The sequence below is a fragment of the Echinococcus granulosus genome (assembly GCF_000524195.1).
Source record: "Echinococcus granulosus chromosome Unknown EG_S00001, whole genome shotgun sequence".
NCBI lineage: Eukaryota > Metazoa > Platyhelminthes > Cestoda > Cyclophyllidea > Taeniidae > Echinococcus > Echinococcus granulosus.
The window spans coordinates 1,357,722-1,379,113 of NW_020170381.1; the positions used below are offsets into that span (position 1 = coordinate 1,357,722).

Sequence of the window (21,392 nt, forward strand, 5' to 3'; positions counted from 1 at the left end):
ATGCAAATCATAACAGTTATGTGAAGTTACAGTTAAATAAAGGTCTCACTAACTTCGCCCCGAATCCAGTTACAACTGTCAAAAGCTGCTTAAATATAAGTGTTACTTAACTCGCACAGTACAGCTTTTTTGTATGCGAACATAAGGCACTATAGGATGTAAATTGATGCTGACCAGCTCTTTACACTACAATATTTAACCAGTAAAGTGGAATAGCCCTTTGAAAAGACAGAAATCTGAGTAATTCTCCTGTAATTCGAGGCTGTGTGTGCAATATTTCAGGAGTACTTATGGGAACCTCTGTACAAACACACTTCGACTGAAATTTCGTGCCGAATGATTTAGTAGGAAAAACATTGTTTGGTTTCATCAAAGGCACATTTAAAATCGTAAAGGTTCTTTTAACTATTAAGGGCGTTAAGGTACCGCCTATGATGGGTGAAAAACTTAGCATCTAGGCGGGGCTTGCGGCATAGATTTTGCCCACACTATGTTGTGCGATAAAATTGTGAACCTTACTCATTATTTTCTCAAACTTCATCGAAGCTTAGGAAATTGAGTGAAGCACTAAACATCCTTGTAAATAACGAGAATTCCGATTTATTGGACTTTGGTCTTTGATGTCTATGTTATGGTTGATCTCTCCCGCTTCTCACTGATGAATCCAGATGGTGCAGGACGCTTGTCCATTCCAGGTCTGTTATCTCAGAGTAAAGATATTTCAATTTCTAAGTCTGCAATTTTAAACTAGAATTGATTGTGGACCAGACTTGAATCGCGTTGGATACGCAGTATTTTGGATGGCCAATCTAGACTAACTACTTTTAAAAATTCCCCTCAAGAGGTGCGTGCAATTTAAAACAGATTTCTAGATTCTAGACTTGTAATTCATCAATGTTTATACTAGTCTACTTCATCAAGTGAGTGAAATTATTCATGTAGGGCCAACCACCCAAAGGAATGACTACATCTCGATTCAAATAAACTCCCTAATTTTTTGCTTTTCTAACATGGAAAAGAAACAGTTTTGCAGCTTTTTTCCCTCCCTTACATATCTGTGGCGATTTGACAAGCCCAGGTACTGACGTGGATGTCAACACCGATTTCCCTTTTTACCACAATCAGTCTTTATCCATCTACCTCAAAAAGTACTCAATAAAATTACCGTATTTTAGAAAAGAGGTTCTGCATGCGTTATACAAAACCTTCAACGCATTACGTACTCAGAATTCCAGAATAAATCATGATTAAGTAAATTGAACAATACCTACTAACTCATTTAATCAAGTGATCATTTCTTATTTACAATTCTCATGCTGTTTCAAGTCATGCTTTTCGAACAAATTCTAGGCGATTTATGGTTGAGTAAGGTTTTGCAAAGCACCCACTTTCATATGCAAACTATCAGACGCTGATCTACTTCGCTTGATTGACGGTTCCTGCACAGCCGTTTTTTTTCAGTGACAGGTTATTAAACATGTGACTTGAATTAATCAATTTTTTTGTACTCTTAAAGAAGTGTACATTCCTTCACGTTTAAGTGGGAAAGTTGTATATCATTTAGTAATTCATCTACATTATTGGCCAATCAGATGGATCATTTATTCTCTTGACACTCTGTGTGGCAGCTCCATTTTGTTTACACGTGAGTGCACTTGGCCGAAACCACCACGGTATTCAACGTGATATTGGGAGACAATAACCAGAAATATTGCCGCCCTTTTACCACAGGAATAACTGTTCTTTGTAGAATTCAGCAGCACTTGCCTCAACATCGCGGTTACCACTATTTACTAAAAAATCTGCTTTTTACTCATTTTGGAATTCTTACATAGAGTCTGTATAGCCTGTTTAGCTGATCACCTCCAGCTTCTTCAAAGTATGTATTTTCAGTTGGATAACAACAATGCTTAAGCTATAGTGCAGCACTGCGCAATTTCGTGTATTTTTTAACCAGTCGGGGGAGCGGTGACAGCGAACTATCAATGAACCTTTAAATGAGACAGTTAAAGTGTTGGAGGTCAGACAAATGTTTGATTTTCTGAGTTTTTTTACTAGTGTTTTGACAATCAACTGTAAAATTGGGAAAGTACTTTATGTTATTTGCATTTAAAACAACTTGGAGCAGGCAGAAATAGAAAAGTAGTCTTTAAGACCTTTCTATTGCTGCTGTGCAAGGATTTACTCTGGTGCTATTTTTTTCTACGCTTCTTCCTTACGAGCCCCACACAGTCCATATATGGAGGGTTCAAGACAACGTCCATTGAGTGTACTGCATGCGAATTCAGAATCCTTTATGGGCAATAAGCGTGAGTCAACACATAGCGAAATGAATTTAAGAGTTCATTTAATATAAATTTATCGAATTGTGATGGCTACACAATTTACATTAGACGAGATTTCAAAAGAAATAAAATACTATCAGTCGTTTTCACAGAATGCTGCGATATTGCATGCATCAGATCTAGCTGCAGCTCTTAAAGACGTACTAATTTAATTATGCAGGTCAGTCTCTCACCGGCTTTTCCAGATGTGGGATATGTGAAGCAGTGAATGCTATCATTGTTTAGGGTAATCGTCAATGAAGTAATGTGTGTTCGACATGATTGTGGGTTGGTCAGACTGAATTATGCTGCAAATCTATTTACGATAAATATTCTTTCAATAGGAGTTTCATTTACTTCCAGTTTTTAGTAAAATACGCGATAAGCTAAGTCAGAATGACATTTAAGGTTTGGATACATCCATCTTAATATGCGTATGTAAAATAGCACCCATTTTATTAAATCCATTTTCTCGATTGCTCGCCCTATTGGTTGTAATTATATTATTGCATGTAGGGCTCATACCTCTTACGTAAATAATAGAGCTAGCTTGAGAACATTACCCAGCGAGTGACTGCTCTTATAAGATTTGTAGGACGTTGGGCAAATGATTTGAGAAACCGACCCAAGTTCAAAAAATGTAAACTGAGGGCAGGATTTAATATATTGTCACTAAAATTTCCGAACTGGACCAGGTTTTTTGAATACTACTGTGCTACCATGCACGACTCCATATTGGCTAAGAAGATGATAGGCTTCCATTTGCACATACCCCTTGAACAATCGAAGTCTGTCCTTATCACTATCGGAAATTCTTGTCTTCACGGCTTCCAAGCCTTCTAAAACCGTAGCTGTTATTGGCAATTCTACAGCCATCTTCCTGGTTCCATCGGTGAAAATGACATCCATCTTATCGGCACTTTTGCTGCGCTCTGATATCCCTGTTCCAGAATGGAATTGGTTGTTGAATATGGGTTGCGTCTGGCGCTGTCGAAACCTTCCAGGTATTACAATTGTTTTGGGCTCCACCGAAGCGGGCCAAAATTCTGAAGACTCGGGAACATTTCTTAGATTTGATGAGCTTTTTTGCCACTGATGGTCAGTGAGATTTGCCGTTGGATTCCATAAAGAACTTTGTTCTGCCATTTGTGGTGAAACATATGAATCAGTAGGTGGGACGATGGGGATTTTTGGATTTTCTACTGGTTCCACCTTTGATGGCTCCGAAAAGGGGGGGAGGGGATGGAGTAGGGGGCAGTGGGGTGGCACGGGATAAGGAGGACTTGATTATGTCATCAACAGGACTTTCTAACACCTGATATTTGGGAAAGCTTTCCAGGTCTCCAAATTTCCGTGAGGTAGATGATTGTTGAGAAAGTTGCTGTTGGGAAACGATAAGATGGGAACCCTTTGCCCCACTTTTAACTGATGAAGCTTCCCCATTTATAGTATTCGTGGACTTCAGGTTAAGATAGGTAAATACAGTTATTTTTGAACCTTCTTTAAGTTTGTATTCTTTAAGTCTACGGTCATCTTCCATGATATAATGAGCAAACGTAAAAATCTTGGTCTCATCCAAGTGCTCATCTTTGATCGCCTTTTGTACCTTTTGCTTCAGTTCGCCCACAGTCCAATTCATGCAAGCGGGGATAAATAAAACCTTTCCATGGCCAAAGTCAACTTCAATGTTGGTCCGTATCTGCTCTCCCTTACGCAAAAACAAAAGAACGTTGCATATGTCCCCTGCGAAATACTCAGAGAAGCGGTGTTCATCTTCAAGCAAAGAACCATTGCTTGCCAAGGTTAAATTGGATGCAGGTACATGTATATTCTGACTCAATACATGTTTCAAGTTCTCTACAGTAAATTCCTCATCGGCTTTTAAGGAGAGTATTGTGGAGTCCAGGTGTTTAACTTCAATAAGCATCGTAGCATAAAGTAATAATGGTGTTGTGGAAGCGGCAAAGACTTAATGCTTGCGCTTTGAGTTTATTCTTCACCAATGACTGAGCAATTACTAACTTAGTATTACAGTGGTACAGTGGTGACTGCAACAGCCAATTAGATTTATTTTAAATCTTTAAAGATGTCAAAAACATCAACTATTTATTGGTTTGTGTGATCAGTCGGTAAGTACTCAAATCATTGTAGTGATCCATTGCTACCTCAAGAAATGTCGTAAGAAGGAAACTCTTAGTTTGCATTTCTCCCTAAAATACGTGTGGCCTGTTTAAACTATATCGTGCTTTACCACGTGGATTTGATTTTATGACTGTCCCAACGATAAAGCATAATCTTCTCAATATTCCAGTTTAAAAATCTATTAGTGAGAGGAATCATTTTAAGTGTAAATTGTACTTCAGACTGAGGGTATCCTACAAGGGGCTACGCTGATACTACTGTTAGTGAGTATTTTAAAGTCAACTGTGTCGCGAAGCGTTGCAGCTTGTTTACTCTATCCACTGCTCACAACTAAACAGTGCTTCAATCTCAAATTAGGCATTTCCATAGTCTTGGTAGAAAATGAAGTAGTGAATACACGCATTTACCAGTCATCACAGGGGTGTTTAAAATATCTTGCCTGAGGCACTTCATCAACTTCTCCAATCATTACTTCCTCGAACTAATCACAACTACCTGAAACAGACTGTCTTTTAGAGATGTATCACTAGGGCCTAATACATTGTCTATAGGATTTAAAAATCCCACGTTACCACCACTACGGTAATCCAATCGGCTCTTTCATTTTCTTGGGAACCCTACCAGAGCATAAAACCTCCTATTCACGGAAAAAGCTGCGTCTAATAGCTGGTGGCTTACTTTGAACTGATTCACGAAAGGGCAGAGTGTAGCCCACCCAGCAGAGCTCAGCCGATGAGTACTGTGTGGAGGATATTAATTTTTACCCCATATCTCCATAGAAAATTACCCGTGATATTTTTACTCATGATCCGCTGCGCTGTAGGATGGAGTAGCTGGCTACGCCTTCTGACAGTGAAAGTGGGAACGAATTTACTAAAGAGACAGGGGACGGCAGGTCACATTTGGTGTTCTCTTCTAAACATCTAGATGAATGACTAACTGACCGTGAAAGCGGAGTCTATAGAGTAAATATACTTTACTTATTTTTCGCCTACTTTATCACGGAGAGTTGAGCTTCTAGAAAGACTCATGTAACTTGATTTATAACGCATACATTGTGTCGTGCTCTAGTCGAGTCTTATACATTTACAGTGGGATTTGGGCAAATCACTAATCCACACAGATTCTTTAGGGAAAATGAGGGTTTCAATTGTCGACTTTTAAGCACCGCCGTCTTGCGCATGCTTCAATGCGTTTTCAAACACCCGCCTACTCTTAAGCGTGGATTTCTGATTGGTTGCCAGGATTTTCGCTCCCAAGTCGATCGATGTTCGCCGCGTGAACATGAGGGCTGGTTCGGCCAATCGCCATGGCGCAAAAAAAGACAGATTGGTGGGAATGCAACCAGACTTCTATGCCCGCGGAGAATATCCCTTCAAGCGAAGCGCATAACAGTTTGCTTTTTTGTAATAGTGGATTTCAGTGGATTTTGCACAAGAGTAAGCCTTATTTGCTTTGAAATAGTCATCACCGCAAATACTTTCGCGGTGTATATGGTTTTCTCTTAAAATTAGATGCGTCTTTGGGTTTCCTCTTGATCTCGTCATGTGCGTCAAAACTTCACTTATTTTACATCACGTTTTACAACAAAGCACATTTTTATAATCCAGCTTTCAATTTTTCTCTTTTGGCGAAGGTAACTTCGTATGCGTTAGGTGTGCCAGGAACTGAGGCTATGTAGTGCTTTTTCAGCGTAAATCCTGCCTTGATTATACCATGGCGGTGTCGGGTTTTTAAGACTTTTGCATTTTTACATTGCCTTCATCCGTTGCTACCACGTACATACTGCATCAGTGCATGTTTATTTTAAGGCAGGAGAGGATGTCGAACAGCCTAAATTACTTACAAAAATAATAAAGTTGACCTTAAATATCTTTATGCAGCCATACATGAATGCTGGCTGACCCTTAAACAATGCCACCCCCTTTTTTCAAGGTTCCATGTTAAATAAATCATCTGTAAACTTAACGTCTCTAAGTTATTGATCATTTTGAATTTGCAAACTCCTTTGGAATTACGGAATTTGTGATGGGGCAGCATGCATTTGATTTCTTTTAAATATATTAATGCAATAGTAAAAGTATTTAATGGTTCCTAATAATGAGGTTCGAACGTGGTGTAACTATCCTGCAGTAGACTTGTAGTTTGCGACTATGTTTGCAACGCGCTTATGGAACAGTCGGATTTTGGTAAAAACTTATGAACGGAAAGGTGTTGATTAAAGACTACTGACGGCTATTTTTGAGGACATGATGATAGTCATAAACAAATCATCGATTGAGAAGTCAGTGACAATCGTGGTTTTGATGGATATTGTTAATGTAAAAAAGCATAATCCTTAGTTTGTTTCGATCAAACAGCCAATATAATATGCGAAGTCCGGAATTGTGTATCTCGTTCATGGTTTAAGATGTTTTGTGCAGACATAGTATTTTCTGTATCATCAAAGCCTCGTTCTTAAAGCGTATAATGGCGAGTTGTAGTGTCTCTATCGCCTATTTCAGTGGCACATCCTATGTTGGAAAGATCCGAATTGCAATCTAAGGGCATGTTATCTGAATGCCCGTGAATGGCGTATATCTACCGTAACAACGCCGGCCGCTTCCGCCTCGAGCCCGGGGTTCACATATTTCTTCCGCCGACGGCTTCTGCTCCTGGTCATAATGCGAGTATTGATGTCCCATCAACTTCTTCCTCCTCCTGGCGTCCGACCCAATGGTTCTTCTCTGGTCCCGCAACTGTCGACTCTAGGGGCTTTTTATTGAATTGTTCTACCCTCCAGGAGAGCTGCCCGAGCATCAACCTCCTCTCCAGCGGTGGAGCGCAAAACGCTGCCACGCCATCCCCCGCACTCAGGAAGCTACACAGCTCCTCGGCGCCCAACGAGGGCATCACGGGCGTAGAGCCGATCTTCTCTCCACCCATTCACATGCTGCGCATGCTGAGAAAAAAGAATACGTTGGCTAGTGGTGGACCTGTCCACCTCGAAAATCCAGAACGAGAGACAAGGTGGTACTTCAAATATTTCCTGGGAAAAGGTGATTCCCTATAAGGCTTTTTATTAATTTCATACATCCCTATTTTTTCTACAAACTTTTTGATTTCATACGATATCAGCTCACCACATTTACTGCGGTAACATATCGGAGAAAGATCCACTACTTTTGGCGATAGTAAAATCGGAATTTGAAGCTGAGGGCCTTCGTCAGTATCGCGCAATATTGTGGACAAAGTTTGTAAGATAGTCACTTTTCACTTCTGCATTTATTTATCGCCTTGGTTGCAGGGAAGCCAAAAGCTTTGCATTTCCAACAGTTTCGCAAGTTCAGTTTCGCCCAAGAAGATCCTTTGGTACTTTTTCTACTTTCCGTTTCTTAATCTAATACATTAGTCTCTTTGACATCTACAGACTTGAAAAAGGCCTGAAAGAAATCCTCCACCATGAAGTGCAGAAAGAGGTTCTTACTCTAGAGGAACAGGAGGTATGCTGGCACCATTTACAGCTCATTCCTTTTTAGGGATCAGTAAATTTCAAATTCGGAGTTTTGTATTGTAAAGAGGGACAAACATTAGATGAGGAGATGTACAATAATGGTAAGAACACGTTTCATGTATGGACTGGAACGGGTCATGTCAGTCTACATATGTTAATACATTATTCTCTACTGAAGGTTCTGGAAGGTGTAGTATAACACTTATAGGCAAATTATGGCAGGAAGTTATTGTTCGATGATTCTTAATTGACGCTCTTGTTACTTCAATGCGAGGTCAAACTTGAAACTCTGCTCTTATTTGAACAAATAAAGAAATCTAGGAATGTTGTGCTTTACGTATGGAACTGATTTAATCGGTTTAAATTCGTCAAAACCTAAATGAATTCCTTTTTTCTCTATTTTTTATTCCAATTAATTCGGTTGACTGGTCTTTTAGAAGAGGGAAGTCCACAGTATCAGGCATTCCTGAGACTTCTTGGGGATAGAATAGCTTTGAAGAACTGGGATCGCTTCAAGGGTGGCCTTGATGCAAAAAGTGAGTTTGTTCGTTATACTGAATTTGAAACCCCCTTTGCCAGTTTTACCAGTGAGGCCTGTCATGAGTTTCACTATCATCATTTCTTCAAAATCAAGCTCGCCAGCCCCTGATTTTGTAACAGATAACTGTCAAACTGCCTTTACGATTTAGGCTGTTATTTTCCGCGCGTCCTTGAGCAGCGCTGGGTTGCATGCCGTATTGACGTAACATGTATGGTTTCATGTCTTCATGGTTAAAAATGCCTAATTTACCTCGAGTAATTAACCTTGTCAGGCAATTTTCCCGATAATACATATATTACTTGTCATCAAAATAGATTGGGGTGCAATTTTATGCAAAGGATCCCTAATTTTGTGATGGGCGCCAACTGTATTATCTAACTAGCAAATCATATTGCCTAAATATCACTTTTGGCAGATTACTGGAGAGGCCATTTTATGGATGTTTAGATCGCACGGTAATTTGTTAGTAACTGACTCTTCCCTTTCCAGTATACACTAGTAATTTATTAGACGCTTAAAACCCCGGATGATCTTGCCTGAGAGTATTCCTATTTCAAAATTGAGGGTGATTGACAGTGAATGTTATGAGTCTGGAAATAATTTTAGCCCTGAAACGTAGATTGCTACCTTCAGTAAAAATGCGTTTAAATTCATCAAGAAAGCACCAATCTGCAAAATCATAATACGTTTTAATAAAGAAATAAATGATGAATTGCTTTTTCCTAGTGTTGTAATCGTTCCTCATTTACGCCAGTTTGAATTTGTAGAACCGCTTCAGTTCAGATAGCTTTGTACTGATTCTCCTACGGAGTTGAATGTTACTCCTAAAAAAATTACCCTATCCCCTTAACACTTTCATAGCTGAAGACAACCTTCTGTCCTGTAAAGCCATATAAAAAGACAAATTTGGTTCTCTACAATTAAAACTCATTTTTAATCTTTGTGAGAACCCCAATTTAGTACTAAGCATTCATTCAATCGAAACTTTTAAGCCTGCATTAATTTGCCCAATAGTGGTGTTGTTGGGTCTGTTGTGGTTAACAAACGACCCATACAGAAGGGAGGGCTGTTACTGTTTGTCGAGTCACTGAGGCAAGGTGTTAACAACAGTGGCCGAATGCAGAAAATGCGGTAGTCTGATCGAGAAATTGACTTTATACTGTAATCACCTTCAGCAGCACAACACTGGCCAACACGTGAACAGGTGCTAAGAGGTTTACCTGGGTAATCGCAATCGAATGGGCTGTGTCTGTCATGCTTTATGAAGATCACAGAGTTTTTTTCAATTTGGATTCATTGAGTAATCGAAAAATCATTTATTTTTTACGTTCAATCCATAAATTTTCACAAATAATCCAAAAATCCATTATTTGCCGCCATTTCTAACTTTAGCCGAAACAACTGGCACTGAGTCAATATACACGATATATGAAGGCCATGAAATAATGTTTCATGTTTCCACTTTACTTCCTATTTCAACGGACAATCGTCAACAGGTCAGTTCTTACTGTTATTCACAGTTATTTAATAGTGCGTAATCGCAGATGCCTCCGACCATATGTCAAGCATTTGCTGCCTAATAAGTGATACAAAAGCAATATAGAACAAATTGGGGAAGATATTATTTCTTAGATTGACCCCTGTAATGCCACCGTAAATCCATTCTTAGCTTACGAATTATCGGGTTGAGTTTTGTTTAATGTGTTCCAGTTTATTAAAAGATTTGAGACTAGTGTAGATGCAAAATTCTTAATTTTTTTATATTGTTTATGATTTCTTGGGTCCCGAAAGTACTCAAGTGGAATGTTATTCATAATTTTTTGTGATATAAAAATGATTATCTGACATTTAAACCTATTACGCTGCTTCAATTTAACAATTGTACCCACTTAATTAATATAGGCTATTGGTAAGCTGTAGGTGTTGGCTTCCATGAACGCATCAGAGCCATTGACCTCTTTCTGTGATTTTTTTATTTATTTAGATTGAAAGAAAACGTCACATCGGGAATGACATCGTGAATATCATATTTTATGACGCAAGCGATGTGGAAAAGCCATTGTTATGGAAACCTTCCATGATGAAAACACACTTTACTCGTATCCTTTGATAATACTAACTAGCTTAGTTGTAATTTGTCTTACGCACTAATCAGAAAAGTTATTGGGAGCTTCAACACTTAAGAGCCGGTTTCGTTTAACGCGGTCTCATTAAAATGTGCGCCCGCCCAGTTGGACTCTGCTCACGTCCCATAATTGAGCATTAGGCGTTACGTCCCGGTCCAGACATTAAGCATATTAGTTTGTGGAATTATTTATATTGTGTATTTACGACGAATTAAAGTGGGGTCATAGCAGTTACCTTCGCATTAATCTCACGTTTGTTGGTGACATTCAAATTTACTTATTAAAGGTAGTTCACTCGCCATCGGCATTTAGAATATACTGCAATTATAAATTATCTCTTGCATTGAATTATTTGCGTACTAAAATACAACCACTCTGACTAACTATGGGCACTATTTCTTAATTCCAGTTGTATTTTTGCCAACGATGCCTTAATTTCCTAAGACTTGATCATGTTAACGTCTTTGATTTCGCCTGAAGCTACAATTTAAGCATGTTAATCAATTCCGTACAGTTTACCGCGCACCACTCTTGAATGTGCGTAATTTTTCCCTGTTATCGGTGGTGAAGTAGCTTAATCTTTTGAAATCGGCATTATTAATTCCAAATTTTTGAAAAGTAGGTCTAGCTTTTTCTTATTGCTTTTATTTATCATTGTTAAGGTGTCTGGTTTTCCCCTTAACTCCCGCGTTTCAGACATTTTCGCCATCATTACCTACAATAAACGCACGAATGCATACAGGTACGTAATATGAAATTTTCACTTCATATATCGTGCAGTCTCATCTCCACTTTAACGGCGTTTCGGGTTACGCAGCCATCATACTGGAAGCAGGGATTAAAGTGGAATACTGAAGTAGCTTTAATCATGCAAAACTGTACCTGTAAAAGGTCGGCCACAAAATCTTAAGTGTTCTACTCAGTGGTAATAGATCTTTGAATACATTACACACACCCTAAGTAAATTAAACCCGATCATCACATTACTATAGGTGTATTTTTGTATTGTTTTTTAATTAAATTAGCACTAGCTGGTTTTACGAAATACATTTTTATGAAAAGTGGAGTGAGTTTGATGCATTATTTCTCACACTAAATCACGAAGACAAAAGATATATTCCTCTTTCAGGGTGGTTGCCTAATTATGAAATATTAATTTCGTTAATTCTTTGATTGATAGGGGGTGATGGCATGCATATTTGTGCTTTTTTCTGGGAGACTGTTAGTGGCGCCACTCATCTTTCATATGGCACAATGCGAATTTTAGCATTGTTTTGAATTAGCGTGACAAAATGTTTCAGACTATCGGTATTCTCTGAAGAGTCAGTGCCCTACTTTGGTCCAACAATACCGACTTCTCGAGAATTCACGGACCATGAGGAATTGCGCCACTTTCTACTTGTGAAACGTAAGTAACCACCTGTACAGCTTCTCCGCAGTGAGTAAAATACAAATGAAGAATCCTCAATAGCTAGCATCGGCAATTAGCTCAGTGCTGCGTCATTTGGTGTGTCTAATCGAAATCCAATTGGGTGCTCCACTTTGTGCCTTTGGCTTAAATGTCAAGGCCCTTAGAACGATTTGCAATAATTTCAGAAGATCGACTAAGCAAATAACTATATTGGTAGCATTTTATTCAATTTCAGTCTGTATGAAGACTGAATGGCTGCGTTTTCTGGCTAAACACTAGTATGCGCATATATTTACGAAATTTCATACTTACATTAACGCAGAATCGAAAAGAATAGCATGCTAAGGGTTATTTAAACAATTTTTTCGTGGCCAACAATTTTGTTCGGACTTTTGTATTACTTTTTCGATTATCTGATAGGACTTGGCTCAGAAAAAACCTAATTCTCAAATGATGGTAATGCATCTAGTTTCTCGCAGAGTCTGCCTGTTACCTTTTTGTACTCTGTAGGAATTTAAGCGGGATACTCTTTTTCTACTATTTGAAGGCACAATTAGCGAATGTTTTTCTCCATTCATCCGATTTGAAAATTGGACTCATCGAACAATACTGTCTCTATTCCAACAGAAAATCACTCCATAAAATTCAAGCAAACTGTCAATTAACCAACAGCTTCAGCATACTAAAACTGCTTTATTTTCTGGAACTTAGACTGTCTTGCGCAGTACTAGCAATCTCCCTTAAGGTCATAGTATTGTTCAACTCACCTCGTTTGTTTTATGTGCTTCATGAGAACTTTCAGATTTGTTAAACTTCATTTCGATTCTCCACACTTATATGCCAAAACACCCTAAAGAGTGTTTGCAATATTTGAGAAATTTCCTCTTTAAAGTAAGCGTTCGTTATTTAAAATTGTTTTTGAGAGACTTAGGCAATGCTCGCTTCCCCTTAACTCAACGTAGAATATTGTCCAGACTGGATGTCGAGGATAAGAACATTCCGAAAAGGGGGTCTTTGTAATGGGAAAGAATTTTTCTTCTTTCTTTCTAATGTGAAATTTATTTTCAATAAGCACTGTTGACTTCAATGACCTTTGTTGCTATCCTGCATTTTGCACATGGACTGTTGCTCTAACAAACACTGCGTGAATGGGAATAAGTATTTCCCCATATAATTTTGCTCGGCGCTTTGCACTATTTCTACTTCTAGTGATCAACGGGGAAAAAGCGGCTTTTCATTCGCCTGTATTTGCACAAAAAAGAATACGCACATCGGAAATGCTATTGAATAACATTCTTGAGAAATACGGCTTTGAGAACAATGTACGTTGTTATTGTTCCGAAATAATTGAATCGTGGCGTCCTTAACTGGGTATTATAAAGCCTACTGTTTAGTATATGAAATTGTCTGAGTCATAATATTAGGGTAATTTGGTAGTTGCGAGGTAAGATCTTTAGAGGTACACTGAGTAATATTACCCACTAAACTACTTGTGCGTAAAAAAATAAAATCTTCAAATTAACACTTCTCGAGACTAAAGATTTTGCGAATTTGGAAAGCGCGTAAGCCTTACCCACGCAGTATAAGCCTATTTCCTATTGATCGAATTTAATTGAACAGAATCTGATGAGTTATCAGTTGACTTCACTTTTTCACTACTGACTTCAACTGTTTTATTATTTACATTGTTATGAGTAGGTGTTTGCCCTGTCGATTTAGTAGGATTGCCGATAAGGTGATACATGCACCACTAGCCATGTCTTTTTGCGCGGACGACGACTTCAGTTAATAAAGTTTCCATACATATTCCATGATATTGTGTAAATTATGTCATTTTCTCATTTGTAGCATCAAATTTATGCCTTACTCTTAATTTGGATCTGTAGTCCTAATCCCACTCCGTTTCCATTTGCGATGACAGTATTATTCACCCACGTCTTAGCAACGACCTGTGGTTTCAAGATTTCATACTGCAACTACTGTAAAGGCATCATGGCGATGAATTTGCGGTGATTTAACTTAAGCCATCAGTTGTAGTGTTAGTCTTGTGAGAAATCTCTCACCTAAATTAAGTGATTTTACGTTAGTTCTTCTTAAGCCTTATGCTCATTACTTTGCCTCATTTGTGTGTGAATAACAATTAAATTTTACTGGCCATAAGAGCACTGTCGTGTGTGATGCTTTTATATTAAGTTCAGTAAAATGGGAAAAATAAAATGCGGCTGTATATGCATTTTCATTTCCAAATACTGATTACTCAAATGGCAACCCAAACCAGAACTTACAATTTTGTACTCTGAAGTAAATGTTTCATCATACTCAAAACAAGTAGTAGAAAGATCAAAATAAATGGTGTTGAGGGTTGGTGTAAAGACGGTCTTACCTTTACACAAAGCACTACTATTGGCATTTACTCGTGGCCGTTCATTTAATCCAACACCGATAATAACCACACCCCTTCAGCTGTAATAACAAACCTAACAAGCACAATAATATTAGAATCGTTGACTTTTAATGAGGTTAAGTGCACGCATGTATTTACGCTGTTTTACTCACAGACGAATGGCCCTTACCGCAGAGCCTTCAGTGAGATAGTTCAAGACTCAACGGAGGGTTCACCGTCTGCCAAAGACCATAATCGAAACGACGCCTTTATTCGATTCGGACAGGTAATGCTCTAAATTTTCCTTGTAAAATGATTTTAAGTTGTCAATGATTGTTGTACATGATCTTTATGTTGTGCTCTTATTAGAGCAAAATTGTATACCGGAAGTCAATGCAGTATTCATATCAAGATTATGTAAACATTGCTATGACGAGTAACTCTCTCAGATTATCAAAATCGCTATCGGTGCTCATAGCCTTGTTTTACAAGTTTAGCATTGGTTTATAAGATTTTTTAGATTTCTAGGAAACCGGATCCAACATCTTAACTTCAATATTGAATGCTGTTTTTTTACATCAAATTTAGATGCTGAAACTAAACACAATTATTCGTGGCGATGCACCGACAAGTTGTATCACTACGGGAATATCGAAACATATAGTATGATTTCTCTCTTTTGTGAACGTCCTTTGTCCAGGTTTAAAGCACATCCGCGTACAAGTCTCAGTAATTATATGAAAGGTATCTAGCTAGTAGACATTTGGACATTGTCGTAACGTGGTTTGAAATAAGGCTGTTTAATTGTATACATGCTAGTGTACGTCCAAATTTGCTTGTGCAGTTCTTCTTAAAGAAACCCTCTTGCATTGGAAGCAAAAATCAGGTCTACTTTTCGACTTGTTAGGGTTGTTATTACTTCGTCTGTTTTGTACTTTCATGATCTCTAGCCATGGCAGCCTAGACGCTTGCATATTAAAGCGCATGCTGACATCGCCAGTGGTGACACTTGGGGTGAGATTTTTCAGCTACTTTCGCCATATCTATTATCTAGGCCATCATATGGAGCCTTTTTACGTTGCAGGAAAAGTCCTGCTGGCCTGTGTTGATGGTGGTGTCTACGCTCTTGAAGGTAAACTCATATGGACTCCTCATAACTCCTGGCTTAATGACACTAAATGCAGCCACTTCTTACGGCAACGCTAAGTTGTGCTATTACGATCTTGATTTAGTCCAATTGTGAATTAAATTTCTTTCCTACGAGTAAGAACATCACCGTAAGGCATACAAGACATCCTTAAATGCTGATCTTCATTCGAATACTCCCACCATTTCCATACTTTTCACAGTTTTTAAATCAATGTTCACTGGCAGTGGTTCCATTTTTAAACACAATAAGGTGTAGTGTACTGGACCCTAAATTTGGAATAACTTGGAGATAACTTTTAACCACTCCAGTCTGTTTAATCTCAATCTATGTCTACTGTCTTAAGGTTTGCCCACCTCCAATAAGCTAATTATCAATTTTACATGGTCCTAGGATTAAAAGGGGAGAGAGCTTGCTCAGACTTCATAATAGCAGGTCGCTATCTTGGCATTGGAACTGTCAAATAAATGTTCAAATTTGGACTCACGGCAGTGCTCTAGGCATTCCACAGTATGCCATATTCGTTACCGAAATCTTGGGCCTCCATCCAAAGGCTGGCTGTAGTTTTGGCTTGTCGAAAATGCGTATTTCAGCTACTCATGCTGGTTGAGTTTGAGGCTCATCCCAGCGTGCTACTTATATCAGTAACAGTGATTCGACATAAGGCAATGTTGTACTTACGATACTAATATAGACTCAGTTGATCGTTTTTGAAATGGTACTTAGCTTTCTTGATGTTAGCAAGTACACCAACCCGCATTACCTGTGCAGCTTATCTGGTCCCCATAGGGCTAATCTTTATATTGACAACCGAAGGACTTTTAGACTTTCCACGGTAGTTATTAATGGACATCTGCACATAGCAGGTTCTTTTCGGCCACATATATTGTAGAACACCAGCAGCCTCTTCTTCTCATTGACAAGAGCGTTGACGTGAAGCAGATCAAGGTGGCAGAATCTTTCGGTGTCATGATCATCCGGTACGACAAAGGTACCACCAACCCTTTATCCATCTAATGAGTATAAAATAGGAGTGAATCCCTTTAGTAAAGTTCTACTAATAAGTAGATTGGTACTAGCTTGTTCCTTTTTGTGTTTGACGTTTTGTTTCGAGCGATACCTGGTTGCTGCACTAACTTTTATCGTGACTCTTTTATAGAAAGATTGTATTAATTCGCTAAGCCAATTACGACCAGTTCTTTGACAAAAGTTGTCTTATTCAGGTCGAGAGTCTCGTATCTCTGTGCTACAGCTGAGCGATTTGCCTCTCGCGGAGGTCATCGATCGTGTTCTGGTGAAAAAGCACATGTTGGACCGGTCAAGGGGTAAAGCAATTGACTATTTTGCAAGCAACTTGAATGCATAAGCATATTTCTCAGTAGCAACATCTTTTTGCAAACAAAACATTCCTGCTCACCATAGGTTGTCACATATTCTCAACGAGTACTTCAGCAACGAGGCCGCTACGGCTAGTGTTTGCCGTTGGTAAACGACTCCTCATTTACCAATGGCAAGTGGAGATCACCGGCAGGTCGTTATCCTCGTGGAATCAATTCACCTACTCTGAGCTTTCAGCTCGCTTTGTTTTCGTTCGCGTAAGTGCACCGAGATTTGGCTGCTCTTCCCTTGCATCGGCATTAACATGAGAGAGTCATGCAAAACGTGCAGTCGCCAGCGCACATCCCGAATCTTGGGATACAACGTTTGCATTGAATAGTAAACCTATCTCCAGCTCCTTCAAATAATTAGTTTTCACCAAAAGAATGCGCCCCCTTCAAATCTTTTCGCATAGTGTTATCAACTCCAAAATCCATTGTAGTGACAAAATTTCATGCTAAACAAGAGATGATGCTAAATGGTTTTTCCTATAACTACCAGAATTTTTCATTTTCTTAGGAAATTCCCACAAGCGAGGCAGTTCAAGTGCTAAGCATGCTTGACAGCAACATGGGCGGCCGTATTTGCGCCGGCTACCGTAACCAATTCGATCTGCTGGACGAACGCACTGGCGAGACGCTCCACCTCTATCGGACCGAAAACGTTAAAAACCAGGCTGTTGCTGTGGTGGAGATACGCTCGGACGATGATTTAGAGCTCCTCCTTTGCTTTAATCGTAAGAACATCAAACTAGCAAAAATTAGAAATTTTAGTACACCAACATTTAATCCTTTCATAAAAACCCACCTTAACATTTCAATGAAGTGTATCCTTTGTCCAGTGTATTTGTTTCACATTCCATGTGCCATAATTTGGCGGAATTAACTTACAAAAGCGCACATGGCTAAAATGGGTATTTGCGTGTCTCTTCACAAATGAAACAACTGGGGGAATTGTGTAGTATGGAGTACAATGAGGGTTTCCTTGCAGAGAACAACGAAAGCATCAAAATGATTTAGTAGTACTCAGCACAGCTAGCTACTGTCTAAACCTTTAGAGGCTTTCATAAAATAATTTTTAGGAAATTCCAGAGAGCAAACATGAACCGCAGTTGTTTATTGAAGAAAAAAGGTTGCGCAAATTCTATGAAGTTGCATTTTCAAGAATTGCTGATTACTTGCGAAAATGCTTCCGTGTTTAGGGAGCATAGACACGGACGCAAAATTGTGAAGTTTCTATTTTCCTCCAAAGGGTGCGTGATATGGCGGACGTTATTGTTTTCAGAGAATTTGCAGATTTGAGGGGACTTTAATGCAGAACACCATGCTCGAAAAACCATAAAGTGCTTTACACTAGTTATCCCTACATAAAGTAGAAGTTTGTCTGCATAAAGAATTAGATAGCTGTATTAATAGTGCTGCTTCCTTTACGGATGCAATTTGGACGAACAATTATTGATACCTTTTGATTCTAGTTGTCGCAGAAAGTTTCGTGGGAGAGCAAACACATCGAAGCACATGTTGATTAGTTACTTCAATATTTGCATTTGTCAGCTCATTATTATTGTACTTTTGCGATAGTGTACTGGGTTGTAATGGAGCTCCAAAGAACTCCGACACAACCACCAGTATACATTGTACTATTGTTCCTTTAAATTTATTCACAATCAGGCAACTGTTACCTGCAGAGGATCACGAAGAGGTCCTTGCTATTCCATAACCATTCAGACATATTCAATACTTGCTCGTCTCTCGAAGGGATGGAGCATCAATTTGCCGAGGGATTTAGCACTACCAGCTCGGCAATTAAGTCTCCTGTCACTAGTAGCCGTGTTCAAACAGCTGCCACTACTGACTACAACTTCTCGTGGAACTTCGAACCAAAGCATATTGGTAACAGCTCACATCCATAGAAACTAAATTCGTGCATTGAATGACGGAATAAACTCACTTCACCATACCTTTCTTTGCATAGTTCTTGCGCCGCCATACATTCTGGGTTTTACAGAGAGTGCCGTTGAGTTTCGTCTCCTAATGAATGGAAGTCTAGTCCATACAATGACAGTTCCTAACTGTCTTCTCCTCTCATCTAAGGTAAGTCTGATTTTTCTATTTCAAAGCAATTTACAACACAGTCCCGTAAACTAATGTTGGATTCCGTCAATCAACTTCTGAATGCTTGTGGCAAAAAAAAACATAATTTGGACACGCTGCACTGTTCCTTTCTTTGAAGCAATCCCCGGTTTCGGCTAAATAAACTGAGAAGCGTAGTAAGCCACTGCTTTTTGTATCCACAGCAAGACATATACTTTGCTTCGAGTTCGGAAGCGCTTCACCAAAGCATCCTCTCAGGTGATCTATGCCAATCACCGCACCTGCACTCCTTGCAGACTCTCGAATCCCCGCTAGTGCATCCACGACAGGCGACCCCCCCTCAACGCAGTGGGAGTCCAAGTAGAAGCAGGAAATCTAATGCTAGTGAGTTTTGTCCTTTCTGCTAAGGATTCTATCAAAATGCCGACCCCCTTTTAAACCCTTTTTACTGAGCACATGCTCTCAAGCGCCCTGCCTCGTACATGGCTTTCGTTTGGGGAATGTAGATAATCAAACAAAATTTCAAATCCCATTGAATTAATTACGCATATTTCCGCCAAAAGAACGAGACGCCACTTTTTATCTGTCTGAACCTCCTAGATAATCATATCCGACTCCAATGCTAAAATTTAACTGATCTTGACTTTGAATATTAGAGTGCATTGTGGGATCTGGTCAGCGATGAGACCATGCTATTTCGCTAGAATATCAAAAAATATTATTTTTTAGTAACCAGCAACGAGAGTGTGGTTGGCTATCCAGGGGGAAGCAATTTTGTGCTTTCTCCAACGCAGCAAAGCGACGTCCAGGAAACTACGGGTTACGCATCTTCGGCTTGTCTGACCATGGGCTCGTCGTCGGATAGCAGTGGAAGCCAACATCATCTCGCCCGCTACATATACTGCATTTCTCTAGAGACGCTAACTGGTCGACACTACGACGGCAGTCCCGATAGGGGCAGTTGTGAGTCCCCTAACCCAGTCAAAGTGCTCGAAAAGATACGTGACTTCCGTGATACACCAGAAACACTGCAATTTTTCCCGCTTTCCCCTTCATGAGTGACCTTCCTAAGCGAACTTTGTAAAAACGAGTACATCTGGGTGCTAAAAACATGGAACAACGTGTCATTTCACCGCGAGCAAACAGTCCGTCTATCACGCATCTCGCCATGGGTGATAAAACATCAGCTTGAATAAACCCAACTACTCATTTACAGCCAACGGGTTCATGATATTTCTCATTATCCTTTCAAACCCGAGGACAAAAGGTTTCTCGAGACAATGTCTTTAGTCTAGTACATTAAAAAATAGACCCTATTTACTAATAAAATGGGTCCCGAAAAAAACCAGACTATAAGGCAGGGGACTGGGGAATGGTTTAATTACAGGGTTAATAATTGTCTCAAGCATTAACTATTGTTGAATTTGCATAGCATACTCTTAACATCAAGTTCTGTTATCCTACCATACAGGTATATTTGTGTCAGAATTTTGCCCATAAATAGACAAGATCTTATGAGATACAATTTGGGAAAAAAGTATCCTGGAAAAATTCATTTTTGTAGATGCTGAAAAGGTTCGAAGTTTTGTTTTACTATGATTATTCTGGACATATGCCACCATCATGCTCTGCAAAATGAGCTTATATTGCACAACTGTTTCAAGAGCGCCGAACGAATTCTGAATGAGAAATTTGCAAAAAACATTGACAGTATTAATCAGAACGTTAAGTAATAAACTGCGAGATTTTACTTGAAAGCGTGTGTATGACATTCTACAGGTTTTAGCTGGAGATGAAAAGGCAAATTTGTAATTATTACGCTCAATTGCCTGATCATGGATGCCCTTCCTTCCAATTTCGATTTGATGGCACTTTTGATGAAATTGACCATTGAGTTTGATCTTTTGTGACCTAAATCAAGTGTAATCACCGATGCACTAACAAGGAGTAAGATGGTACCATTCAAATCCTTCGAAAGAATTCCTCGTAATGAAGTCGTAGAAATCAATTCCTTGTTGAAACAGCTATCATGTATGCAAAACGTTCTAGACTTTATTGATTCCTCAGCGGTTGACTCGTAACTGCCAGAGTTCCTTCCCTCCCTTGATCGGGTACAACCAGGAAAATTTTTTTTCAAAAATTGCTCGTAAAAAATCATTTTCGGTGAGCCAGAGGTGTGCGCGAAATGACTGTTGGAGTTTTCCGAACTGGTCTTTTGAGTTGAGGTTGTTGGAATACATTTCAAAAAGCAGTTTGGAAAATCAAAAAAAGTTTCGCCTTGCAATGGCTCCTGAATGGTCGATCTTCCACCGGAGTTAGGAGGGACTCCTTGAGGAAGAAATGCCCTGCTAACTT

General features: G+C 39.2%; 2 protein-coding genes across 2 annotated transcripts; one reads left to right on the forward strand and one right to left on the reverse strand. All coding sequences in view use genetic code 11, as the record gives it.

The window, feature by feature from the left end:
• Positions 1-1,993: 1,993 nt before the first annotated feature.
• On the reverse strand, positions 1,994-4,251 carry EGR_00158 (hypothetical protein; the record flags this gene model as incomplete). Its single annotated transcript, XM_024489407.1, has 3 exons — positions 1,994-2,118; positions 3,044-3,545; positions 3,640-4,251. The coding sequence occupies 3 exons, from the start codon at positions 4,249-4,251 to the stop codon at positions 1,994-1,996; spliced, it is 1,239 nt and encodes a 412-aa protein (XP_024356085.1).
• A 2,784-nt stretch (positions 4,252-7,035) lies between these two features.
• Positions 7,036-20,095, forward strand: EGR_00159 (GTPase-activating Rap/Ran-GAP domain-like protein; the record flags this gene model as incomplete). The annotated part of the gene is made up of 22 exons (XM_024489408.1): positions 7,036-7,504; positions 7,584-7,702; positions 7,753-7,817; positions 7,858-7,948; positions 7,985-8,060; positions 8,397-8,495; positions 9,893-9,996; positions 10,485-10,599; positions 11,323-11,368; positions 11,928-12,034; positions 13,247-13,359; positions 14,596-14,706; positions 15,371-15,434; positions 15,475-15,552; positions 16,460-16,558; positions 16,791-16,892; positions 16,990-17,162; positions 17,464-17,680; positions 18,615-18,836; positions 18,919-19,037; positions 19,241-19,421; positions 19,767-20,095. The coding sequence occupies 22 exons, from the start codon at positions 7,036-7,038 to the stop codon at positions 20,093-20,095; spliced, it is 3,099 nt and encodes a 1,032-aa protein (XP_024356086.1).
• Between the last annotated feature and the right edge of the window lie 1,297 nt (positions 20,096-21,392).